The sequence below is a fragment of the Macrobrachium rosenbergii genome, chromosome 39 (genome assembly GCF_040412425.1).
Source record: "Macrobrachium rosenbergii isolate ZJJX-2024 chromosome 39, ASM4041242v1, whole genome shotgun sequence".
Lineage (NCBI taxonomy): Eukaryota > Metazoa > Arthropoda > Malacostraca > Decapoda > Palaemonidae > Macrobrachium > Macrobrachium rosenbergii.
In genome coordinates, this window is record NC_089779.1 from 16,080,748 (window position 1) to 16,104,161 (window position 23,414).

The 23,414-nt window shown below is 35.5% G+C and overlaps 1 protein-coding gene across 5 annotated transcripts in view; it reads right to left on the bottom strand.

Moving 5' to 3' along the window:
• Positions 1 to 23,414, bottom strand: part of LOC136825771 (cortactin-binding protein 2-like) — a 75,432-nt gene that overhangs the window by 7,709 nt on the left and 44,309 nt on the right. For all 5 annotated transcript variants that reach the window (XM_067082625.1, XM_067082627.1, XM_067082624.1 and 2 more), the window contains 7 exons: positions 22,874 to 22,985; positions 21,048 to 21,874; positions 10,557 to 11,241; positions 5,624 to 5,774; positions 3,311 to 3,602; positions 1,610 to 1,841; positions 687 to 858 (listed from right to left, as the gene is read on the bottom strand). In XM_067082625.1, coding sequence (XP_066938726.1) covers positions 687 to 858; positions 1,610 to 1,841; positions 3,311 to 3,602; positions 5,624 to 5,774; positions 10,557 to 11,241; positions 21,048 to 21,874; positions 22,874 to 22,985 — 2,471 coding nt within the window. The remainder of the gene's footprint in view (positions 1 to 686; positions 859 to 1,609; positions 1,842 to 3,310; positions 3,603 to 5,623; positions 5,775 to 10,556; positions 11,242 to 21,047; positions 21,875 to 22,873; positions 22,986 to 23,414) is intronic.

Consider the following 23,414-nt stretch of genomic DNA (forward strand, 5'->3'; position numbering starts at 1 on the left):
CAAAAAAGAAAAGGGATTAGTGCTGATTGCTGATGGACACTAAAATTCATCTAAAATTTTTCTGATACACCTGCCACATCTTCACTCTAGAGCCAATGATAAGGTAATGTCATTAGCTTAATGAGCTTTCTAGTACCCTATCCTTTCATAATTCCCATTTAATTATTTGTCTTGTTACTCTGTCTTTTCAAGATCCACTAATCTGTGGTATAATCTCTTATTCTTTTAACAATATATTTCTTGTAGCTGCCTTATTTAAGTGCTTCTATGGCTGACATCTGGTGTGAGGTCAATCTACCATTAGCTGGTAAGTGCAATTCACTCCGGTATATTGGAATTAATATATGGTAGTTTAACCAGACCACAGAGTTACAAAACAGTACTTTATTACTACTGACCAGTTTAACCAAGCCACTGTGTTAAAATGCAGCATGTAATTCTTTAAGGACTAACATTGAAAACGTTAAGATTCTTACAGTTTCTTGGGGGTTTATGTTCAAAAACATTAATTTTCTGTTGACTGAAAACTGGGATGATCTCATTAAATGCTTTACTCTTAAACTGCCAGTGCATCCCCCATAATTTTTAAGCTGATCATTTGAGACGTTAAATGTATTCTGTAATAATGGCACACACTATCTCAAGCGAACTTATTTATCTAAAAATACCTGTCTCGTTCAACTCACTCTACTCCACTTGTGGTGCCCAATTGAAAAATGACTGACAGCAGACTTATTAAGCCCCAAGAACGATGCGCTCACTTCAACTTCTTGCAATGGGTCTGATCGCCTTCTCTCCCCACGAGGTTGAGCGTTACGACGACTACCGCCAGTTGAGTTCTGCCCATAACCTTGAGTCCTGGAATGGAAAGGATATATTGTTGCCAAGCAATTTATATAATATACTCTCTTAAAAGGCAGTATTTTAGATATTTTTAAAAGGACACTGAAGACTGTCGTTAATGGGATGTCTAATTGCCTTCCCTTCTGGGCCAATGGAGCATGATTTGGGAAGCGCAGTGGGACTTTTCTCTTTGCAAGATTTTTCAAGTTTGTGTGACTTAATCCATTCCATGGACTTGGACATTTATGGTTTTACAGAAAAATGTATTGTAAAAACAATATATTTATGAATGATGGTTTATGAAACATTCTTTTACTTGGCATAGTAACATTATTATTTTTCATTACTGCTGAGTTTTTGTTAATAGTTTGGGTTGGGTTATATACTAGAAATGAAATTAAAATAACAAATAACACAGTTGTTCCTAATTTTCAATTGATATTTTGTTTTTGAATTCATGTACAGGATAAACAAAGGAAAACATAGCTGGCTAAAGGAATAGAAAAAAATAAGCTCCTCCACCTGAGAAAGTTGAATATCTGACTAATATGAATATTAAAATACAGAAAACAGGCATTTTTAACACAGACGTTTAGAAAAAAGGAAAATATGGGAAAAATTATAAGTTACACATGGCTATACATTTCATTTTTTTTAAAGTAAACTGGCATAAAGCATTACAGACTATAATACAATCAGTAGAAAGTGGTTTAATCATCCATTTCAAAACACCTAAATCCACCATTAAACATTACATCATTGATACCTTGCTAAGGCTTCCCAGTGGTGAAGAGCAAGGGATGTTAACGTTTCCTCTAAAGCCGCCCACAGAGTCGCAGGAGTGACACGCACAGCCCCTATGGCCCAAAGACAATTGCTCTTTCCTTCTTCTTCGATAAAGCCATCATCTCCATTACTCCTACTTCCTGGATCTCCTTCAACAAGCCTATCAATATCTAAACCTTCCAGCCAAACGGAGCAAGTGCATTCACTCCTGTCTATGAAAAAAAAAAAAAAGAAAAAATTGCTGGTAACTCATTAAATAATTACCACCATTACAGCCACCAGAGAAAAAAGCTATCATTGCAACACAGAACTGAAAACTTGTATAAGTATTTTCACAGGACAGGCTTGAATGATTAATATAAAAATCATATATTTGGTGTGAATAAATGCAATAAATAAATTCAAGCAAAGCAGCTTGTAGGAACAAAAAATTTTATGTAATTTCTATAAGGCCTCTACAATTCCCTGAAAACAGAACTGGTAAAATTAAAATTCCTTCTTACAGAAAGGTAAAATTTTAATTCCTTCTTGCAGAATAATGCAAAAAAAAAAAAAAAAACACATAAAATTCTAACAGTTGAAAATCAATATCAAGCGAGAGAAGTTCAAAGAATGAAAGGCAAATGGAATCGATCAGTGTATACATATATGTCTCACTTTTAGATTTAATGAAGCCTTGAAATTATCAATACTAAAAAACCATGATAAATTAGGTTAGTTACATGTATATATTAAAATTGGTATTAATAATACTAAATTAGGTCACTTCTAGATATTCAAACTGATATTACAAATTACTATTATTGTATCAATTAGTTTAACCAGACCAATGAGCTAATTCATTTAGCTGGTATTCAATGATAATAAGTTCCAAACCCAAATCTATGATAAGGTACATTAGGACTTCACAGTTTCCATCTAGTATACCAAATAATATTAATTTTGGAGCGTTAATTTAAAAAATCTGCTAATCTTCTAATGTCTGTGTTGAAGGACACAGTTTTATATTCAGCATCCAGCTTTTAATTAAAAAAAACTACTCCATAATGGATTTCCATCCTAACTAAAGAAATGTAATAAAAATTAAGATTCCTCATAAATTTTGACTAGAGTTTAAATGTAGGAATATTAATTTATTAAAGGCACAACCTTTACCTTTAAATACTTTACTATGATTATAAAAAGGATCTACTATATTCATTTTAAAAATGTGTGTGATTTTATTACAGTATATAACAATTCTGTTCACAGACATTGCCCTGGAATTTTCAGAAAGAATACCATGTTGAAAAATCTGGCATAATAATGAAAAGGCAAATGTATGTATTCTTGTGTCCATCTTGCATCCATTATTGTTCCTGCTTTTACTGTATCCTCTCACTTTCACCGCCTATTCTTCTTACTGTGGGATGCTGAAGGCTTCAGTTCACTACCTGGTCTTAAGCCCAGGTCCTCTATCATTCTATTGTGTTTGTCAACCTTGTTCTTTTCTGATGTTATAAGGCAACTGTGTTGCTGGTTAATAAATGATTTTATACACTGATTTAAATCACTCAAAGAATTCTGTAAAAAATACTGAAACAGAAAAGAAATGGAATTGATGACGTATATGGAAACACAAATAAGTTAGCATGTGAAGGGGAACAAAAGCTATACGATACTGCACTGTACTAGCATTTACCTGTGTTTGATATAAAAGCTAGCGCTGCAGGTGATGCCACACTTAGAAGCTTGGGGTTGTGACTAAGTAAGGCTGGTAAATCAAGGCCTGCGTGACTCAGGGCAGCCACCATATGAGAGTTGGTTGCTGATAAAGCCAAGGAAAGTGGGGTGTTTCCACGATGGTCTGGTTCTCCGGCAAGACGATGCAACAGATTTGGTCCCAATTCTGTTGCTAATATATGTTGCACCAAAACCTCTATACATTCCACTTCACCCGATTTTATAGCAGCATGTAAGAAGTTGCAACCATCCTAGGAGCAAAATATATAAAAATGAAATTTCTGCACCCCACTTTATACCTTAATCTCTTTGTCTTGTCTTGAGCCGCTCAATTTTGAACTATAAAATTTCTAGAATGGTCCTTATATAAATCAAACTAAAAACATCCAGCTATGCTTTACATTTACCACAATTTCATACGTACCTAATTTTGTTATGATCTACCGCCTCTATATACAGGCAGTCCCCAGTTATCGGCGGGAGTTCTGTTCCGACTGTGACAATTAGCGAAAATTGCTGTTAACCGAAAAACGGCGAATTTTGGCACTTATCGGTGCCAATAACTGAAGATCGGCACCTCTGCTAGGCATGTATGGCACTAATACCTGATTATCAATGCAGAAAACTGCAATTTTCGGCACCAAAAACTGCTGAAAATTGCTGATTTTCATCACTAGACAAGCACCGTAAAACCGGGTCGACGATAACCAAGCCCATCGATAACCAGGGACTGCCTGTATTCTAAACATTTAAGCTTAATTTAAATTTAATGGTTATTCAGCTACTTCTCTCAAGAGCAATGTCCCACATCATAGTTGTAAAAAAATTAAATGCTGCATGAAACTTCTATAAATTTTCACGCAACATGTTTGGATTGAATCATGGATGAAGTACGTGAACCTTCAGCTTATGTAGGCTCAAAGATGGGTGTGCTACCGCTTGGCTTTGAAACCCAAAAACTAAGCAACTGTAGATGACGTCGAGCAAGGGTTCTTGTTACAAAATGAAAAGCTATCTCAATAAACCAGACTCCTAGTTACAGGTAAGCAAGTAATATCACTTAGTTCTATATTAATAAGATAAGATGTGAATGAGGACTGAAGAACCATAGTTGGGAAAATGGCAAAGCCAAAAAACTGACTTTCACATTCAAGGAACGCTCATTCCACTGCAACTTGAAGCACGTACTGTACACTACATCTAAAAATTAACAGAATGAAACAAAACTATCCTTCCTCCTACATAAGCCAAATATAGGAATACTGCAAAGTATTCCTGTCCCTTTTATAACTAAAATATATTGGTACCAATTTTCTGACAATTCCAATGTAACCACAATCAGTCTTAAATTTGAAAATCTACAGTACAATTATAGTAGAGTACATTTATACATCGAATAAAACCGGTGAATTGATGTTATCAAGATCCAATAAAAAATATAAAAGATTAACTACAGGGATTAAAAATCAACCATCTCTTCTGTACTTATACTGTTATACTATATGCTATCTAGCATTTTTTATTTACTCATGATCAATTACACAGTAAAGAGTGTATGTTATACTGTATTGCGTAACAGCAAAGAACTGTATTCCAACAGATTTAAGCTGTTGTGTCATAAGGGTAGCACTTTTTAAAAAATATTTTTGATATAACCTATTCCAATACACTCAAATGGGAGTTAAAATAGAACCAAATTGCTTTTGTAACATTACTTTTTCTGAGCTCTGTTAATTCTTCAGATAATTGCTTCAACTTGCAAGCTATATAAATTTTTGTTTTTTTGGATACTTTTTGTTTGCTACTGTAACTCCTTGCTTTTGAAAAAACATAAGTCAAGAAAACATAAGTGCAAGCACTCATTATTCAAAAATGATTCTGGAATTACACCAAATTTGTAGATTGAAATTCAGTAATTCTTAGTCACCCTTACCAATTAACAATTCAACACTACATAAGTATATCTAAATATTATTATTACTACAAATTAGTTTAACAAGATCACAGCCACACTGCTTTTGTAAGGCTTCCCATAATGATTTATTAATTAATGAAAGGGGATAATACAAGCATAGTAAATATGGCCTAGTTCAAGTAGTTGGAAAGTTACCATTGGGAGGAAGAGATCAATGGGAATAGAGGAAGACATGAGTAGCCAGCAATGCAGCTGGGGGCCAAACTGAAGCCACAAAGAAATTTTGGTACCATCTACAGTGTGCCACACAAGATAAAAGGCTAATGATAACCCCACTATGGGAATGTTTGAACATACCTTAGTAGTGTGTTCTAATGACTGGGGAAAACTAAGCAGGGCAGCAGCAGCTGGGGTACAGGCATACAGCAGAGCCAGGTAGGTGGGCGTGCGTCCATCGTCATCCTCGGCTGTCACACTTGCACCACATCTCACGAGCACCGGCACCGACCTGGCACACCGCATACCATTACTAGGGATGCTACATATTACCTCCCAACAATATACCATCACCTGTAACCCAAACCATTCATATAACCCTAAAACACACTAATAACTAGCATCACATCTACAGCCATGTGATAAAACCAGCAAGTCTGAGTACTGTACCATGAAAATAACTCTTGCAACTTAACCCTTATATAACACACTACACTAACATTTAATAACTTGGATGCCTAAACAAATGACACTAAAGTACCTTGTACATTAACCCTTCTCTGAAACCATAAGGTCAATTCAATACTCAGCCATTAGGAAAGGAATCAACATACAATACATAAATCACATCCCATATACTGAACTAGACTATAATTCAGCTTTTCTATAAGAAATACAGCAATTTAAACAATTATTCACACTCACTTGATAACATAGCCCCATTATCTGGACTGTACTTGGGAACACTGATGTAGAGAGAAGCAAATAAGAATAAAAAAAATAAAATCAGTTACTGGATAAAGGAACATAACAGTGATCAATAAGATAACTTGACTCTTGGTCATCAAACAATAAACGATGGATGTAAAGTATCCTATCAAGTACTTACAGGATTGTAGAAAATTGTAGAAAGCCTTTAAAATGATTACTCTTAACCATATTGAAACCTCCAGATAACCTGTGAACTTGTACCATACAAGGCCATACTCTTTTGCTGTAAAACCATTACTTTTAAAAAACTGGGACTGCTACTTTTGCAGATTAGTCACAACGAAAAATAAAGGAAGTGCACAATGTTACTGAACACATACTAGGCAAGAAACCTTCAAGGTTATAACCGCTTTGTAAAGGTTTTGCATTAATTCTAGATAAAAACTGACACCTGATAATACCACTACAAAAGACAAACAAAAAACTTCTGCAATACCAATTGCAAATATAAATGACTTTCATCAACAAATACATAATACACAATATGATTACCAAGATAACCAAAGTGAACTTTCTTGAAGAGAGAGCAAGTGAGTTAATCCCCAAGTTATTTTTTCTTGTTCAGCTTTCATTTTTCTAGCACCACCTGTTTTTTACCTATAAACGATTAAAGCGTGAAAAAGTGTTATTAAAAAACCAACATTACCCAATATATGTGGTCTTCACAAATTTGAAACACTCCCTTCCCAATCTAAAAGATAATGACCCTCTGCTGACTGAGCAGCTGCACTGTGAACACAGCCAATGGATCTTGGTTTCCATGCAGGTAAGAGCATCAGGATTCTTGGCTATCTAGCTTGCCAATAAGCTCTTGTACTTGTAGACAAAGTTAATGTAATTTTTTACGCCTATTTCTTTTACACAATTAATCCTATTGTTATGGCATTTGCTTCTTTCTGAGGCTTATTCATGTAGGGGCTGCCTAACCTATGGGTATAATAATACAGAAAAGGAAGGAGGTTAATGAACTCAATTTTTAACTTGATTTTTCTTAATCTAAATTATAATTAAGTATTGTATGTTCAAAGATGAGTTATGTTCCTAAACTGGATTCTGAATTTGAGTTAGTTTAACAAATTGAAAATCACTAAGTGCTCTCAGATTAATGAACTGTAATTCCCTTGAATAGCATAAACTACCTCAGTTAAAACGATTTACCTTTGGTTCAGCTGACATTCAGTTTATAAAAAATTTCACTTTTACAATGTAAATTAATTCTTTAACTAGTCTAACAGTCCCAACCTAAATGTATCACTAATCTGGTTGTCAAAATAATAAAACTTTGAAGTACAGTTCAATTCAAGCATTTAGCAAAATAGTGATTCATAAGGAAATCACTTTACCCCTGCCTAGTGCAGTTTTTGTCACCCTTCTCCACCACATTGGACAGTATTTTCCGAAAGAACAGTTTTCACAGGAAAATAATGCCATGATTTGGTTCTCCAGTGTTACTGTATTTCATTCTCTGTTTTGGCAAGATAATAAATATCAGGTGCTGGGATGCATTACTTGTTTTCTAATTAGTGCTGTTTGATTCTCTGCTGACTACAATTTGTTGTTCAAATGTGCACTGATGTTTGTCTCCAGTGCATTTAGCATTCTGCGGAAACTATCTGGTTCATTCTCTTACTTCCCATCACTCCACATTTCTTGTTTGGTTGATGACAGCAACTTTAAACAAAATAAGCTAGTTGGTTTCCATCTGGTGGTCTGCTAACTAAACTATTTTTGCAAGACTTCTGCATCCTTCTTACCCTGGTTTTGCCGTCTTGTAACTCTGCCATAACAACGCATTTGGGTCAGATTTGTTGACCAAGGGAATGGACAATATTTTATCTTTCATCAAAAAGTAAGTGTCTCTATTTTCCCTTCACTCAGTATGTTTATTTGTACCGTTCTGGGGTTTGCCGAGCCCCAAGAATCTATGAGGCACATGTGCATTGGTGATGACCAGAAGATAATTTTCTTTTGAAACAAGAATGGAGGTCTAGATTTGTGAAGAACACTAGCGTGGGATAATTAAAAGTTACGGGTTTGAATGAAAAATTAAATTCTGTAAAACAAAATTACATCTTATTTTCATTATATCCGCCGTAATATCCAATAAGTGTATGTATGAAGCTGAAAGTGAGAGCCTGAAATTTAAAAAACTTAGAACAAAACTTTGTTGACTGATGTAGCTGAAAAAACAGAAGAGGTCAGACAGTACAGCATCACTGGGACTGATAGGGAGCTGGAGTTATCAGGAGGTCCTTGTGATGCTACCGTGAGGTCCTTGAAGATATATTAATTAAATATCAAATATAACCTAATTACAGTACCTTAGACTGCACTTACCATTATAGTGTTTAGGTTGTTCTAATGTCAGAGTATTTCAATATTATGATATGATATATAGACTGGTTTAAGTAGTTCACAAAAACATTACATTCTATAATTCACAAAGTTTTATGACGTGCACGAGTACCATCTACGATGTCTTCAGATAAACAATTTTATTCCTTTCCTCTCTATCACAGTACTGTATCAAAATATAAATTATTTTCCCATTATTTAATAAAATAACCTATTGAATAAAATATCTAAATAGCTCTCTCTCAACCACTGTTGTTTATAACAAGATGTACACAGCAATATTCTAAATAACAAAACACTTAAAAATATAGTGCAATCAGATGAGCAGAATGATGTGATTGGTGGTTGGCTAGCCTGGAATAAGGTATCAGCAAGCTAACTGATGACATGTCTAGCATTTAATCTACGAACAAAACTCTGGACAAGGAAAGGTGGTATCCATTAAAAGCTGCATCAAAGGCCCTATGGGCTTAAAATCGTTTTTTTTAGTTAATATTTTTTAATAGCTTGCTGATAAAACATATTCAGTGTATTATAGATAAAATTTTGTTGGCAAGTTTATAAACAATTCTGCAAAGTCATTTCAGGATCTTGTTAGCTGCCAAGTTGCTACTGTAAAATTTTTTTTTTAAATTTACAAAACCTTGACCTGAGAGTACAGGCTAGTTACCCATCCAACCAATGAGCTATATTTGAAGTAAATATAACCAGATAGTGTAAAACAAAAAACCTTGTATAACTACTTATATATCAAATAGCTACTTACAAAATATGTTATAAAACTTATGGAAACTGTATACATTATTATACTGCCGAATCAACACTCTTAAATAAATTGTTCCTCTAAATCCCTTTTCGAGTATTTTCTCTGACTGAATTTGATTTTCAAAACAAGAGGAAGCATATTTCTTTTTGTATGAACATTGTTTCTTCTTAAATTCAAAAACAGAAAAATATTCTTAAATAAATTAGATACAATTAGGTAGGTCACATTTTGGTTGGAAAATAAGCACTGTAAAAATTTTATGTACATATACCCTATAATGGGGTTTCATGGAGTCAGTGGGCTCCTTAGCCTCAATTAATATGAGCACAATTGTAGTGCAGCAGCAATTACTGAAAGTTAAACTTAACAGCAAGACTTCGTGAGAACCTTTCTAGCCAAGCTGCTAATGATGGCATCTCTAGGTTCTAGACAATGATAGTAAATGAAGGGTCAAAGTTCTTATACTCTCATGGGGTAATAGTAATATGATTTGCTCAACCCATCAAGTACAATGCTCAAATTAACAAACAGCTTCAGGCAGAGACGGAAACAATGAAAACAGGTTAGTGGGATGTCAAAAAGGAAACATTATGTTGGGATGTCAAAAAGGAAACAACGTTATGTACAAGAACAGAAGACAGGCTGCATGGATGTCAACAATAATGAATTAGTAACAAAGGTGTCACTGCTAAGAGATAACTGTTGAAGAGGAAAATGCAATCAACATTACAATATCATCAAACATCATGGATGGACCAGTCACAAATGGGGAATTTGGGTAAAACTAAAAATAAATGCTGATTTCCAGAAAATGTCAAAGGAATAAAAAAGATTCCTAACCCTGTGCAAGGTAACTAATAAAATAAAACTATATTGACCAAAATCAATGGTTTTTCAGTGAGTTGCACACACTTCTGCCTGACTTTTACCCCAATGCTGTCAGTTATTTTCCTTGTTTCCATTACATCTTGAATAGGTTACCAATATCTTTAACCTATACACATACAAAAAAAGAAAAAAAAACTCTGCATTACCACAATGACCTCTTGACAAATTTTAGCCTCAAGATACCTATCAGTGTACTGCTAAACACCCAGCCCCATGTAGCTCTTTTAACAATGTTATATTTTAATCAGTTCATACCATCTACAAAGAAAACCCTAAAATAAAAAAATCACTTACTGCCAGTTGTTCCCTTGTGCTGCTAGATGTAACGCAGTCATTCCGTCCATGGTAAGAGGTGTAGATACATCTAATGGGGAGTGAGGGGGCTCTAATTCTTCACCATCCAAAGGGGCCAGCAAAATAGGAGGATCAGAGAGAGGTAGAGGTGGAGGCGGACCAGACGGGGATGCAGTAGGATTACAATCTTGAGTTTGTGTAGAGGTTACAGTAGAAAAACCTGGGGCTATGCTAGACAGAGGAGCTACAATTTTATTACTCACTGATGTTAGAACCTCTGATGACATAGAAGATAATGAGAGTAGGGGTGGGGGTGATGATGATGGCAGGGGTGGAGGCGAAACAGAAGGTGATGCAGATGACTTCGGTAAAGCTGCTGTTGCTGCAGTAACTACAGAGGAGGGATCTGACAAAAAGCCAAAAGCATGTGGTGAAGGTGGTAAAGGAGACACAGGAGGTAATGCAATACCCCCATCACCGATATCTATCTTAGCAGACTGTGGAGGGGGAGGGGGAGGAGGAGAAAGGGGTGGCAGTAGTGGAGAAGATGGATGAGTTGGAGATGAGACAGGTGAGGATGGGATTGGGGAAGAGGAGGAACAGGATGAGACAACTTGTGAATTACTTGGACTGGGGATGTTAGGAGCTAGGTTGGGTGAGGTTGGTGCTGCTATGTTTGAGGAACCTGAAAAAAGTACAAGCCATGGTATAACAAATAACACTGAAAATGCCAGACTGGCTGCATTATCAATATTCATCAAAATATTTCTGTACTCTGGTAATCATTTTATGTACAAAGCAACGATTCAATTGTCTATGGCAGTAATGACACTGCAACCTGAAATAAAAACATATTATAAAGCATCACATTGTTATTATGGAGAGTTTAAAGCTCACAATACAAATTCATTACCTGGAACTACACTATTTTCTGAAATAAATGAACAAATAAGTAAATAATAAATAAATGCTGTGTGGATTCATGCTATGAGTACATCTAATAAAAGCTTCTCCTAAACAATGTACTAAGGTAAAATCTACATACCAAAGAAACAAATTTACTATAAACTGTGTGTGTAGACAACACTGGTTACAAAGGAAAGGCTTGTATAATGATTATTTCAAAATGGATAGGACAGACTTAAATTTGACTCCAAATGAACTCCATTTAGTACAAAAGCATGAGATTACCCATAAGCAGCTAAACTGCATTCATGCTATGGTCTGAATGAAATATATCAACCTCTACTACATCATGCAACTTACACTACATTAAGTCACTCAGACATTGGACAAAAATTAGAAGAAAAGCCTAAATTTCTTTCAAGCTATGTTAACAGTTATCAAACCTGAATCATCAATAATGTAGGACCGTGTTGTTATAAAGGTCCACAACCAATATAGTAATAATCATTACGAAATAAAAAAATATTTAGTATAATTCCACATAAAAAAATTACACTAAACTCCACTACTCATACATGAATAAAAATTACATCAACCAACCTATAATTCTCCTTCAACAACTCACCAAAATCAGTAGGTATCACCTCCAATTCCAGACAGTATTAGGTATAATGAAAACTAACGTGTATCAACTAAAAACCCAGCATGACTCTCCATCAAATAAATTTTACTGGAATAGGCTGATGACACATGGAAATCTTTGCCACAGTTATTATTGAGATAATAGCCAAAAACAACCACCTTCCTAACACCATCTTCAACCAACTTTAAATATCTTACTAATTATGACAGCTTTACACACTCAATATCATTAGCATCAACAGTAGACTACTTTACTGATGCTTTAAATTTTTCTAAATAACCCAAGTTGTGTGACAACTTCTGTAATGTCAACATTTAGCTGCACTGGACATTTCTTGAAGAGTAAAATCCTGGCAACATGAGTAGTTTTATCAGAGACAGGCGATAAATGAAAACTACAACTACTATCAAGCTCAAGATCTAAAATTTCAAAGGTATGTCCCAAAAATATCTTTAAAAAAATATAAAAATTGATAAATTTGATGAAACTGCATCAGCTAATCCTCAGGAAAATAAAAATAAATTGTTGAGTAGTCTCTTAAAGCTCAAAATATACCGAAACCTTGCTTCAAGCTGTATTTTAAATTCTAACTATACTGCACTGTTTTCATATGTTTATATAAGACACTGAATTCATATTTAGTTATTTGGTTTTGTATACCCCTATCAAAACCGTAAATTTACCAAAAAATCAATTCTTGTTTTCGTATTTCACCTCACAGTATGCACTAGAAATTTCTTCATATATTAGCAAATAACTTAAAAATCTGTAATATAATGACTGGTTTGTATTTTGTAAATGCAATGAGGTGAACACTGGGGATAGCACACAATTTACAAAAAAAATTGTTGAGTCATTAACTATTTCACCATGACTCTCATTCTGTTTTTTACTGTGCATGTTGTCTAATTGCCCAAATGGGGACTTTTCTTGTTCTATTAAATGAAAAGTTTTGTACAGGTCTCTGTGAAAATCTACAAGTGATGTGAATGGTAAAAAAATTAATTTTTAGAAAAACTAGGGCTCCAAAGAAGTCCAAACCAGTCATATCCTTCACTTTCCCGTTCTTTAGTAGTTCAACAACATATCTGGAAGTACTATAATACTAGAAATAAATATGCAATAAGCACTAGTCACAGAACCCATGTAAGCAGTTCTGATAAAATGTTACCAAGACATGCAGAATCATATGATAATGCAGAATGTGAGAAACATGAGTCAGCCCAATTTGTCTCTGAATCTGCCTCAGCTCCCACCATAAACATTTTCTTTGGAGGACCCCCTTAGAAGTGCACAAAACCCAATTTAAAAAACATAATGATATCTAAGTGTAGTGAGCTACAGCTTCTCTTCCACAGCTTGTTAAATTGGCTTTGCAATCTTTACTGTGAACAGAATGAAAGATACCTTGTGCAGAAGACACACACTAAAAGAAATTTTACAATGAAAGCTGCAATCATGTCCAATTACCATTAGGGGCAATAAGCAAGATGGAAAAAATTGTTACCAATTTGGGTTGAAGACCAAATGCAAAAAGCAAGGTCTCAGGAACATTAAAAACTAAGGCAAGAGCTAAAAAAAATATGTCTTTTTTAATGATATCAAAGAAATATTTTTTGGTGGCATGCAGGGACTGGTTCAACTGCTTTACAAACTGTGGAAGATTTCAACATCGTGAAGGCTTCAGGAGAGGAAGCACATGGCAACACTCAAGGTGAGCAGCAATGCCTCGAGTGATGCAAGATTACCACCGCAAAGTAGCCTGTCCACCACACCAAAGGACAAATTTCAACAGGTGAAAAAACAATTCTTAACACAAATGCTTTTACCTAGTTGAAATGCACCAGTAAAAAGAGAGCTAACATCTCTGTTCAACCACATGTCAGGCAACTTGCTTTTCATTTCCAACCAAATAAGAAGGCCTGAAGCGTACCAATGCAATCTTTGAAGACTCGCTTACCAATTGTTTTTTGTATGGAACTGGAAAATACTGTAGAGGGAAAATTCCTCTACTAAACCTGAACAATATACCAGGTCATCTTACCAATTTCACTACATCAGTCCAAATATTAAGGTCGTCTGCTTCCCATCTAACACTACTTCCCTACAGTCTATGGATGGATCTATGGATGGATTCATTACCAACTTTAGGAACTACCATTTGTTAACATTCTTCGTTAAAGCCTTCAATCCACTAGATTCCCATCATAGAAAAGATGTACTGAATTCAAGAATATCACTTAAGCCTGGACAGAGTAATGCAAACTTGCACAAGAAGTATACAGATGCAATTACCCAATAACTCTCCATCTTGTCCTGACACTAGTTTCATAACAGATAAGAAATTGAGGATATCACTGAAAGGGTTTTACAGTCAGTAACAGATTACTTTCATGAACATGTACACAGTATTTGATTTGGTCATCAATGACAGCTTTGTCTGGTTTATCAACAACTTCATATTCCTTAATGCCTTCAAGTGCATGGACCCATGAAATTTCATTTATCCTGGCTTCGTACAAATTATGGAATGATGAAATATTCAAGAAAGGGATTTCTTCTGAAGCAACTACAGTTCAACTTCTCTTCTTATACCCAAAGGAATGGCAGCTGTACTCGAGCAGAGAATATTCCTTCCCAGAATAGTTACAGTTTGCCTCTTCCACACTAGTTACAATCATGGAAGGGACCTATTCTCCCTCATGAAGAATTCTGAAAATGTCTTTGAAAGATCATCTACATACATAAACCGAATCGTCTGACAGAAAAGCAAGACCCTTTGTCATCCTTGTTCAGTCTGATGAGATCATGGGTACATGACAAGGGTTGGCTTTTGAGAGAAAGCAGAGACTAGAGATGAGGACCACCAAGCACAAGGAGGAGCTACTCCAAGGCTGAGAATGAGATAAGATTAAACCAATCCTAGATACCCAGTGCCTACAACTAGTTCCTTACTGTCTGCTAAACCAAGGGATTAAATTAGTGTCCAACTGCTATGTCCTCAGGTTGTGCAGGAGATAAGATCAACATTCCCTGGAGATTCGTCCAGCACCTCTTTCTCTCTCTAGAGAGACAACCATTGGTGAACTCCTACACCTCAAACTCCTCTGGCAAGTACTGTAATTCTGGTATTTTGAATCAATCTAAACCCCCTTATGCTTTACAGCTTCATGCCACGAAATTTCATTCTAATTTGACCCAAAATAAAGTCCTGTTAGAAGAGGATTCAGAAGAAACACAAGATAGATCTGTATAATTTGAAGCTTAAGAAGTTCTCAAAAGGTTAAAAAAAAAAAAATGTTACTAGAGGAATAAAACTGATACAAGGAACAGTTTTCAAGAAACTAATACAATTTACCTTTAGTTAAATCTCTTAGTATAATATCAGAGGACATAACATTATGTTACTCTGACGGGGTATGGCCACCCTACTGGAATTCCTCACTTGTTTTAGCTGCTGGATCAGGTACTTTGAAGATTCTACAGGACTCAGAGCTATGATGTAAAACCTATGAAGCCAGCTATAGTGAAAGAAATACTATGTCGCAGCATCCTTCCCACCTGGTTTGGTCATTCTTGCATTACAGCGGGATATTTCTGAAAGGCTTTGCCTAGTGTTTAGCTGTCAGAATGAGTTCTGGATGGAGCGAGCACAGTTTTATCAAAGAAGAACTCTACACAAAAAAACATCTCTAAAGCAAGACATATGGTTTGTTCTCAGGATGTAACCTCAATTCTTCATGAATTCCTAAACAAATGCCCTGGAGCATAGTAAGTACCACCCAATGAAAAATCCTACAAATTTTAAAAGGTACAAGCAACGGGGATTTACCATACTTCACAATATAAGGAAAATATTATAAAGGCCCAATAAGTAGTAAAGACAAGATTAAAACACTTCAAATATGAAAATTAATGTAAAACCAGCCACCAAGGACAATAATGCTGAGAACAAATAACAGAAAACCAAAGGTAACCAGTTTCTGTGAATCAGACATGAAAAACTACTGTATAATAAAAAAAAAAGATGACTACTAAAAATAGTTACCGAAAATTAATACTGCCTCAATCATTTAGAAATTGTAAATGAGCTCAAAATGGAAATTCAAACAACTAACCCCCACATTGTGTACACAGGGGAAAAATTACTCACAGCAACATTGGGTAGTAAGTGATGTCACTGGCCCAGAAGGAACTCTTACAAATTTACAAATCACCACAAATGATAATTAGAATCAATGCATAAAAATTAATGTTATATCACACCAAATACAAAATATGACACTCCTGGAAAAGTAACTCAGAATACATATGCTAGCAATGGAGCTCCAGAGATGAATGAAGCCTTGTTGGATGATGGAGTGGGTCTGAGCATAAAAATGGGTTAATTTAAAGCTACACACAATAATTACAATTAGTCTCTGGTACAATAAAATAACACTAACTTTGGACTGGAAAAAGATGACAACCACTATACTCAGAAGATATACACACTATAGATTGCTCACACTGGGAGTGGTCATGAAGAAAATATGAAACAAGCACTGAAGAAGGAAAATAAAAGAAATGTGATTAATGATGAATGAATGGATTTGTCAAGAATAAAGAGATTCTCAGTAGAACTGCATGGAGGTGGGTGAAAGAGATTGGGTGCATCCCAACTTCAGAAGTCGTTCTCACCTGACTGGAACTTTTAAGTGCTATCTTTTGAAGTATGTACACTCTTGGATGGCCTGTCCATTACATTAACATAATTTTACGATCTAGCAAAGCAATGGTTTGATTTTTCTCTAAAACATTTCACAGTTTCTACTCTCAATACTTGATAGGGCATTGTGTGTACTGTATATTATGCAGTAAAATGACAAACTTACATGCAATCAAAACAAATCATCAATCAAACACAACTTTGTGATGGGGAAACACGTGCATATTAACAATTCATTCGCGAGCCAAACAGTTCTTGATAAGCTACACCAGAGAAAATTGTCTCCATTTAGCTGTAACTAGTATTTAAAATAGCATGTCCTATTTCCAACTGAATTTCTTAAACACAATATAAAAAGTACAATGAAACAGGTGAAGCCATTAATTAAATAAAATTATACTTTCCGAAAATTTTTTTTTAAATGAGTAAGCAAGAGTAAACTTTAAACACTATCAACAAGCATTTCCTTAAGTGCTGTAGAATCCTAAAAGTTGTAAAGCTTTGGTCAAATGTCCTAGCATCACCAAAGGTTGGCAAAATTCATGAATGAAACACTACAAATAAAGACTACTCAAGATATTCAGTACAAAATCATGGGTTCAAATATGCTTTGAAAGCCACTGAATAAACCTCAACAGTACATTGAAAATGTTATTACTTATTTAAAAAAAAAGACTACATAATTCATACATATCATGAGTAGACCATTAATATGTAAGAAATTGCCTACAATACTTCAGCACAGCAAACATTTCTTTGAAAGTAATGGTAATAGTTACACAACAAAATGCACGCTCACACAGTTTCTGGGACCCAAATTCAGCACCTATCATTAACATGCTAGCTAGCATGTTAATTACCTCAATCAGAAAGTAAAAAAAAAAGATTTATGATGGGTATACAATGCCTACTCTAGTCTATGCAGCAGAAACCTGGGCAATAACATGAAAAATAGATTTTGAAAAGGATTTACCGAAGGATGCTACAACTCATGGCAAGAACAGAGGCAGCTTTCGCCTCTACATTAGGCTACACATTCCGTATAATGCATTTGTAAACACAGGAATTGGCAAAGATGTGGCTGGAAAAAAAGGGGCTGAGATCTCAAAGACTGGGATGGTTTTGGCATGTGACAAGAATGGATGGGGAGTATCAGGCAAGAAAAGCTTTAGATATTTAAGTAGCAGGATGAAAACCTGTAAGAAGGCCCAGGATATCATGAAAAAAAGAGACAGATAAACCTACTATTATCATCATTATTATTATGAAGAGTTTATTTTTTTCTCAAACAACAGATCTAAGGATTTGTCTTTTTTAATGACATTTTACAAGTCATTAAATAAAATGGGCATAAAATCTGAAAAAGTATAACCGACTTGTTTCCAAGCCTTGATATTCATTATTAATAGTATTTCTGACGTTCACAAAAAAGGTGTTTTAACTATTACTTTACATTCAGTACATGTAGGCACTGGATTATGTGGGCTATGCATCAAATATCCATGGGTCAACAAGAGTTACTAATTCTATGAGGAGTCACAATTACTTATGTGTGTTGTTCATTTTGATAGGATGAATGCCATATTCAAACATTGTGCTTGCTCTGCCACTTACTGATTAAAATGGGTTTTAGAGATACAGTATTATATAATCACTGATTGGTATGGCTACACAAAGGGATTTTTATGACAATTTTGAACCTTTATGTTGTATTATGCAATACTTATGATGTTTGCATGTGTGGATATATAGCATGTGTAAAAATGTACTTCCAAATGAAGTGTTTAAATACTGGATTCAAAAATTGTTTGCTCTAAACTGATATGGAGTCAGACAAAAAGAGAGAGAGTTATGCATCATCTAAGGAGGACGTTAACCAATCAAGGGATGACTGTATTGTAAAGTGTAAATGAGTCATTTGGCTAATTGCTGGACCATATAAATTTACATAGATAAGACTTAAAAGTTGTAGTACACAATCTGATTCCTTCAGTATTAATTGAATATAAGAATTCTAGGCTCACTTTTTAGCTGCAAGTCCCTTAAAAACCTGTGAATGAAACCAAGTAACTAGTGAAAATCTGGTACACAAAATTGACTTGTAAAAGATGGATTAACTCACTGGAAAGCATTGATAATTTCAAATCTTAACAAATCTATAACCTCTGTAAAAGTTGTCTTGGATGTAATTATGTATCTCTTAAAGGAAGTATCAAATGTTCTCTGGAAGTATATTGGTTGTAAATAAATAGGTGCTCTTGATTTAGGATACTCATCTACAGGTTTCTGGAACTCCTTTCCCAACCTAAGATAGTACTGGAAACTGCCATTTTACAACTATTGGCGACATTCTTAGCCTTACACAACTTCTGCTCATCTTGAAGTACAGTACTCTAAATGAGAAGGTGATTGTCACAAAGTTCGCAATCACCCAATTCTCACCAAATAAAGTACAGTACACATTTTTCAAAATTCAAGCCATATTCAGTGAAATCCAATATACTCTTAGAAACAACGCTGCAATTCAACATAGAATCCAATCCTAAATATGAGTATCCAAATTCAACATTAATTCTCCATCTAAAGCAAGACTGAAACCTGCTACAAACCAAGTAATTATCTGTGCACATACAAATGAAAAGCTATGGCGTCCTTTTGTGCTACTGACTTCCACAATGAGCAACTTATGTCAAGCACACCCAGGATGATGAACATTAAATAGAATGTTTTGCACTTAGATTTGAGAGAGGTCTGGTTTTCATGTACACTAAAGGGTAGCCATTCACATGGTTTCCTGCTTTCAATCATTTATACTAATCTTCATTTGGCCAGCCCTTGGGTCAAGTGTTTGACCTGAGTGCTTTGACTCTATAAGTCTAGTTAAACTACCTGATAATAAATACACTACTCCATAAACAAACTAAATTAACTTACATCTAAAGCTCTTGTGTACCAATTATAAATATCTCATTAATTTCTTCTGGGCCTTTTCGACATGTTTAAATATTTAAAAATATTTACAAGATTGCAAGCAACATCAAGAACTAAACTGGTATAACTTAAAAAATTTATTCCTACAAAAGTTAAAATTGTTAAACAAAACTTCTATCTATTCCTACACGATAGTCTTCCTATTTAAATTTACTGAAATTAATTTTGCTTCTATTTTTAATTTTGTTTTTTTCTTGCATTTTTGCTCCCTTTATGACTAAATTCTTTGTGAAAGGGGTTATATTTCTGCCTGTTCCCAAACTTTGAAGACCTTTTATTCATTTGTCATATTTGCTTAATTTCTTTGCTTCATCTAAAGGGTCCTTTTGCCATACACTTGATTCAAATTTTTAAGTGTGCAGTTTCTTTGCATTACCCTCTCTGTAAAGTATAGTTTTTCTGCACTATCCTCTGTTAAACGAATCTATCTCGAGATGCTGTCACAACTTATACGAGCTACTGAATCTGCAAAGCTCAAAACTGCATTACTACTAAGTTAGGGCTGCTATTTAGGCTATCAAATTACAAGGTACGTGAATTAAGCACTCTATCAACCTCCCCCAAATTACAATCTCAACTATTCAGAAACATAAACATTCCATCTCATTTAACATGCTAGCTACTAAGACCAATACTGCTATAATAATAGAGAGAAAATTCACACTATAATCAAGTTTGCTTGTACAGAAATGTTGTTGGCAACTTGCCTTGTAGCAATTGCAAGTCACAGAAGAATAAAGTGTAACAATAAATGGTAATATCAAAATACTAATAAACATTACAAAAACTTGCAAATGCTCACCCATTTGGCATCAGAACAAATGTTCAATCCATGCACAAAGAATACTCTTAGGAAAAATATTGACATGCTAAGCTTATTCACAAAGCCAAGAGTTTTACCTTTTATCTTTCATTTGCTTCAAAAGCTGAAAGAGATCTCAGGTAAAAGAATTATAAGCATTATATACTGACAGTATGGTAACCAATACCATTTAATTCTTTAAAATATCATACCAGTTTTCAACTCGAAAAAAAAAATGATCACAATGTTCTAAAGGACACGTGAAATAAACATACTACACCTTATCATCAATATCTGTAATTCTCATGAAAATGCAGCATATCTGTGGATAAATATTTCTGGTGGTCAAGTAACTAAAAAAAACGTGTAACTGTTATGGCAGAGTTGAAAACTGGTCTTCTCTTCCTGAGTGGCTTTGTGAGAATGTGCTGCTTGCATTACCTGCCATGCTAATGAGCAACTGGTGGAAGTGCTCTAGTTCAGGAGAGAGGGAGTCCACACAGGCAGTTGCATGCACTGGGGGACCTCCTCCACCAACCTGCGCCGCATCTCTCCTCGGGGAAATTGCTCCCCCTTCAACAGTTGGAGCAACTGGGGTTTCAGATCCCCCCCCTGAACCCCCGGGTCCTACACCAACAACTGCTTGACCACTACTTCCACTAGAACCAATGGGTTGGTTTCCACTTGTCTTTGATATTGTTATTCCAAATTTGACTGTCTGTGAACCCACCTTCTGAGGCTTAACTTCTACACTAATGGGTGTCCCCGGTTCAACGGACACACCAGACCCACCAGCCCCAACACGTGTCACCAAATCTTTCTTAGGGGGCACTGCTGGTTTATTGGGGGGCACAGGGGGTACCGCCAAAGGTTTATTTAAAGGTACAGGTGGTGGTGGTCCCCCAGGTTGGGTAGATCTAGCAGGGGGAGGTGGTTTCTTGATCATTGTCGACGTCTGAGGAAGAGCTTGTTGTTGCTGTTGACCATTAGGTGCTGATGAGGCTGAAGTTGCTGTAGTGGTAGGAGCAATAGTGGTGACATGGAAGGTCACTTTTCCTCCATGAGTGGTTGTGATTACTTTGGTGCCAGGTGAAGCCGATACATTTACACGAGGAGTTACTTGCACCACCTGGGCTTGACCTCGCACGTCCCCTGGCCCAGTGACCCGCACTAGTCCACGTTCAACAGTGCCAGCCATACCAGCTGGTAAGCTTGCTGGGCCTTCACCTTCACCACCCCCCGTCCAGCTACTCTCATTTTCACTTACGCTGTAACGGAAACGATGAATGTCAGGAATAAGAAAGAAAACCTCGGAACAGAATATAACCAATGTCACGCCACAAATAATCACTTTTCAAATACGTTGTAAAAAATGCCTTGTGTGATGTCACTTACATAACTAAATGACTCTAAAAGTAAAATGGCATTACAATCTCATGACTATACAGGTATGAGCAATTAATCAAATCTTAAAAGTTCTTAAAATTATAAGGGAAAAATATCTTAAAATGCAAAAGAAGCTGACACACACAGGGAATCAAAACTGATCAAAGAGTGGGGAGTGAATGAAGCTTAAGGTAATACTCAAAGATAGTTGAGTTATTCTTGATGACTGAAGCCATGTACAAGACAAGATGGCAACGTACCCTGGCTATAATCTTGTGTCTGCTGCTGGCTGCCGGGACACAACTCAGGTCAATACTGTACTCAAATGACACAACTAGCCCTTACAGGCCTAACACAACAACAACAAATCTAATGACGAATAACTCTGAGCAAGAATAATTAGTATTCATACTGTGACTAAGCAGTATATAAAGAGTGAAGTACTAGACTTCCACAACAAAATGACATGAAGACAAACTTCCAAGAGTACTGAATCATCATTACTTCAGAATACTACCCTTTAGCATTTCACTAAAGCAATGTCATCAGAGATAACTTGGATAGTATTCCAAAAAGTGAATAATGTGGTAGGTGACATTTAAAACAGTATAGTACACTATTAAGAGTGAAACAAAATAAATCTCAAGTGTGCATCCGAAAAATTCACATTTACTAGAATACAGGCCAAAGGCAAAATAATAATGATAACACATCTGGTAACCTTCAGTGACTGCTTTAACATGCTTAACTGCTCATATTATTGCCATGCCCTATCATCCAATGACTTACAATGCAGCATATACTACTGTGCTACCAGTCGGAATGAAGTTGAGGCATACAGTCAGTCACTTCGAGTACCATTGGAGATCAGGATAACCTACCTGTAGCTTTTAGATGCAGTAGTTACAGTTCGTGTCACTTCTGAGGTTGAAACACTATACATGACTGGCCTTAATCCAACACCCGGTTGTACCCCTCGAGCAATACCCGTAGCTATCAAGAGAAAACCTTTCCGTCAAAATTTATCAATACATGTGCTATCACTAATGCATGTACTAGTCTTTACACAAAAATCCAATTCTAACAAATAACTTATAACTTCACAATTATTACAGAAATTTCCTTTGAGACTAAAATCAAATTTCAGAACTTATTACTTGTCTATTACTCCTATCTTCTGCAAGGGTGGCTTTTGTGAAACAACACACTACTCTGAAGCATACTTAAATATCCAACGCTCTCTTTACCAACCAATTAATTTACGAAACAAAAGCACATACAACATTCAAAAGCTTTTTCCAGGCTCAAGTCTTTTACCAGCTAAATACTGCACCCTGAACTAAACTTGACATGTTGACCCACCTTACCCTTCCCAAACCAGCTCTGTATTACAGAGTGAAATGAACAGGACAGGTGCGTAAG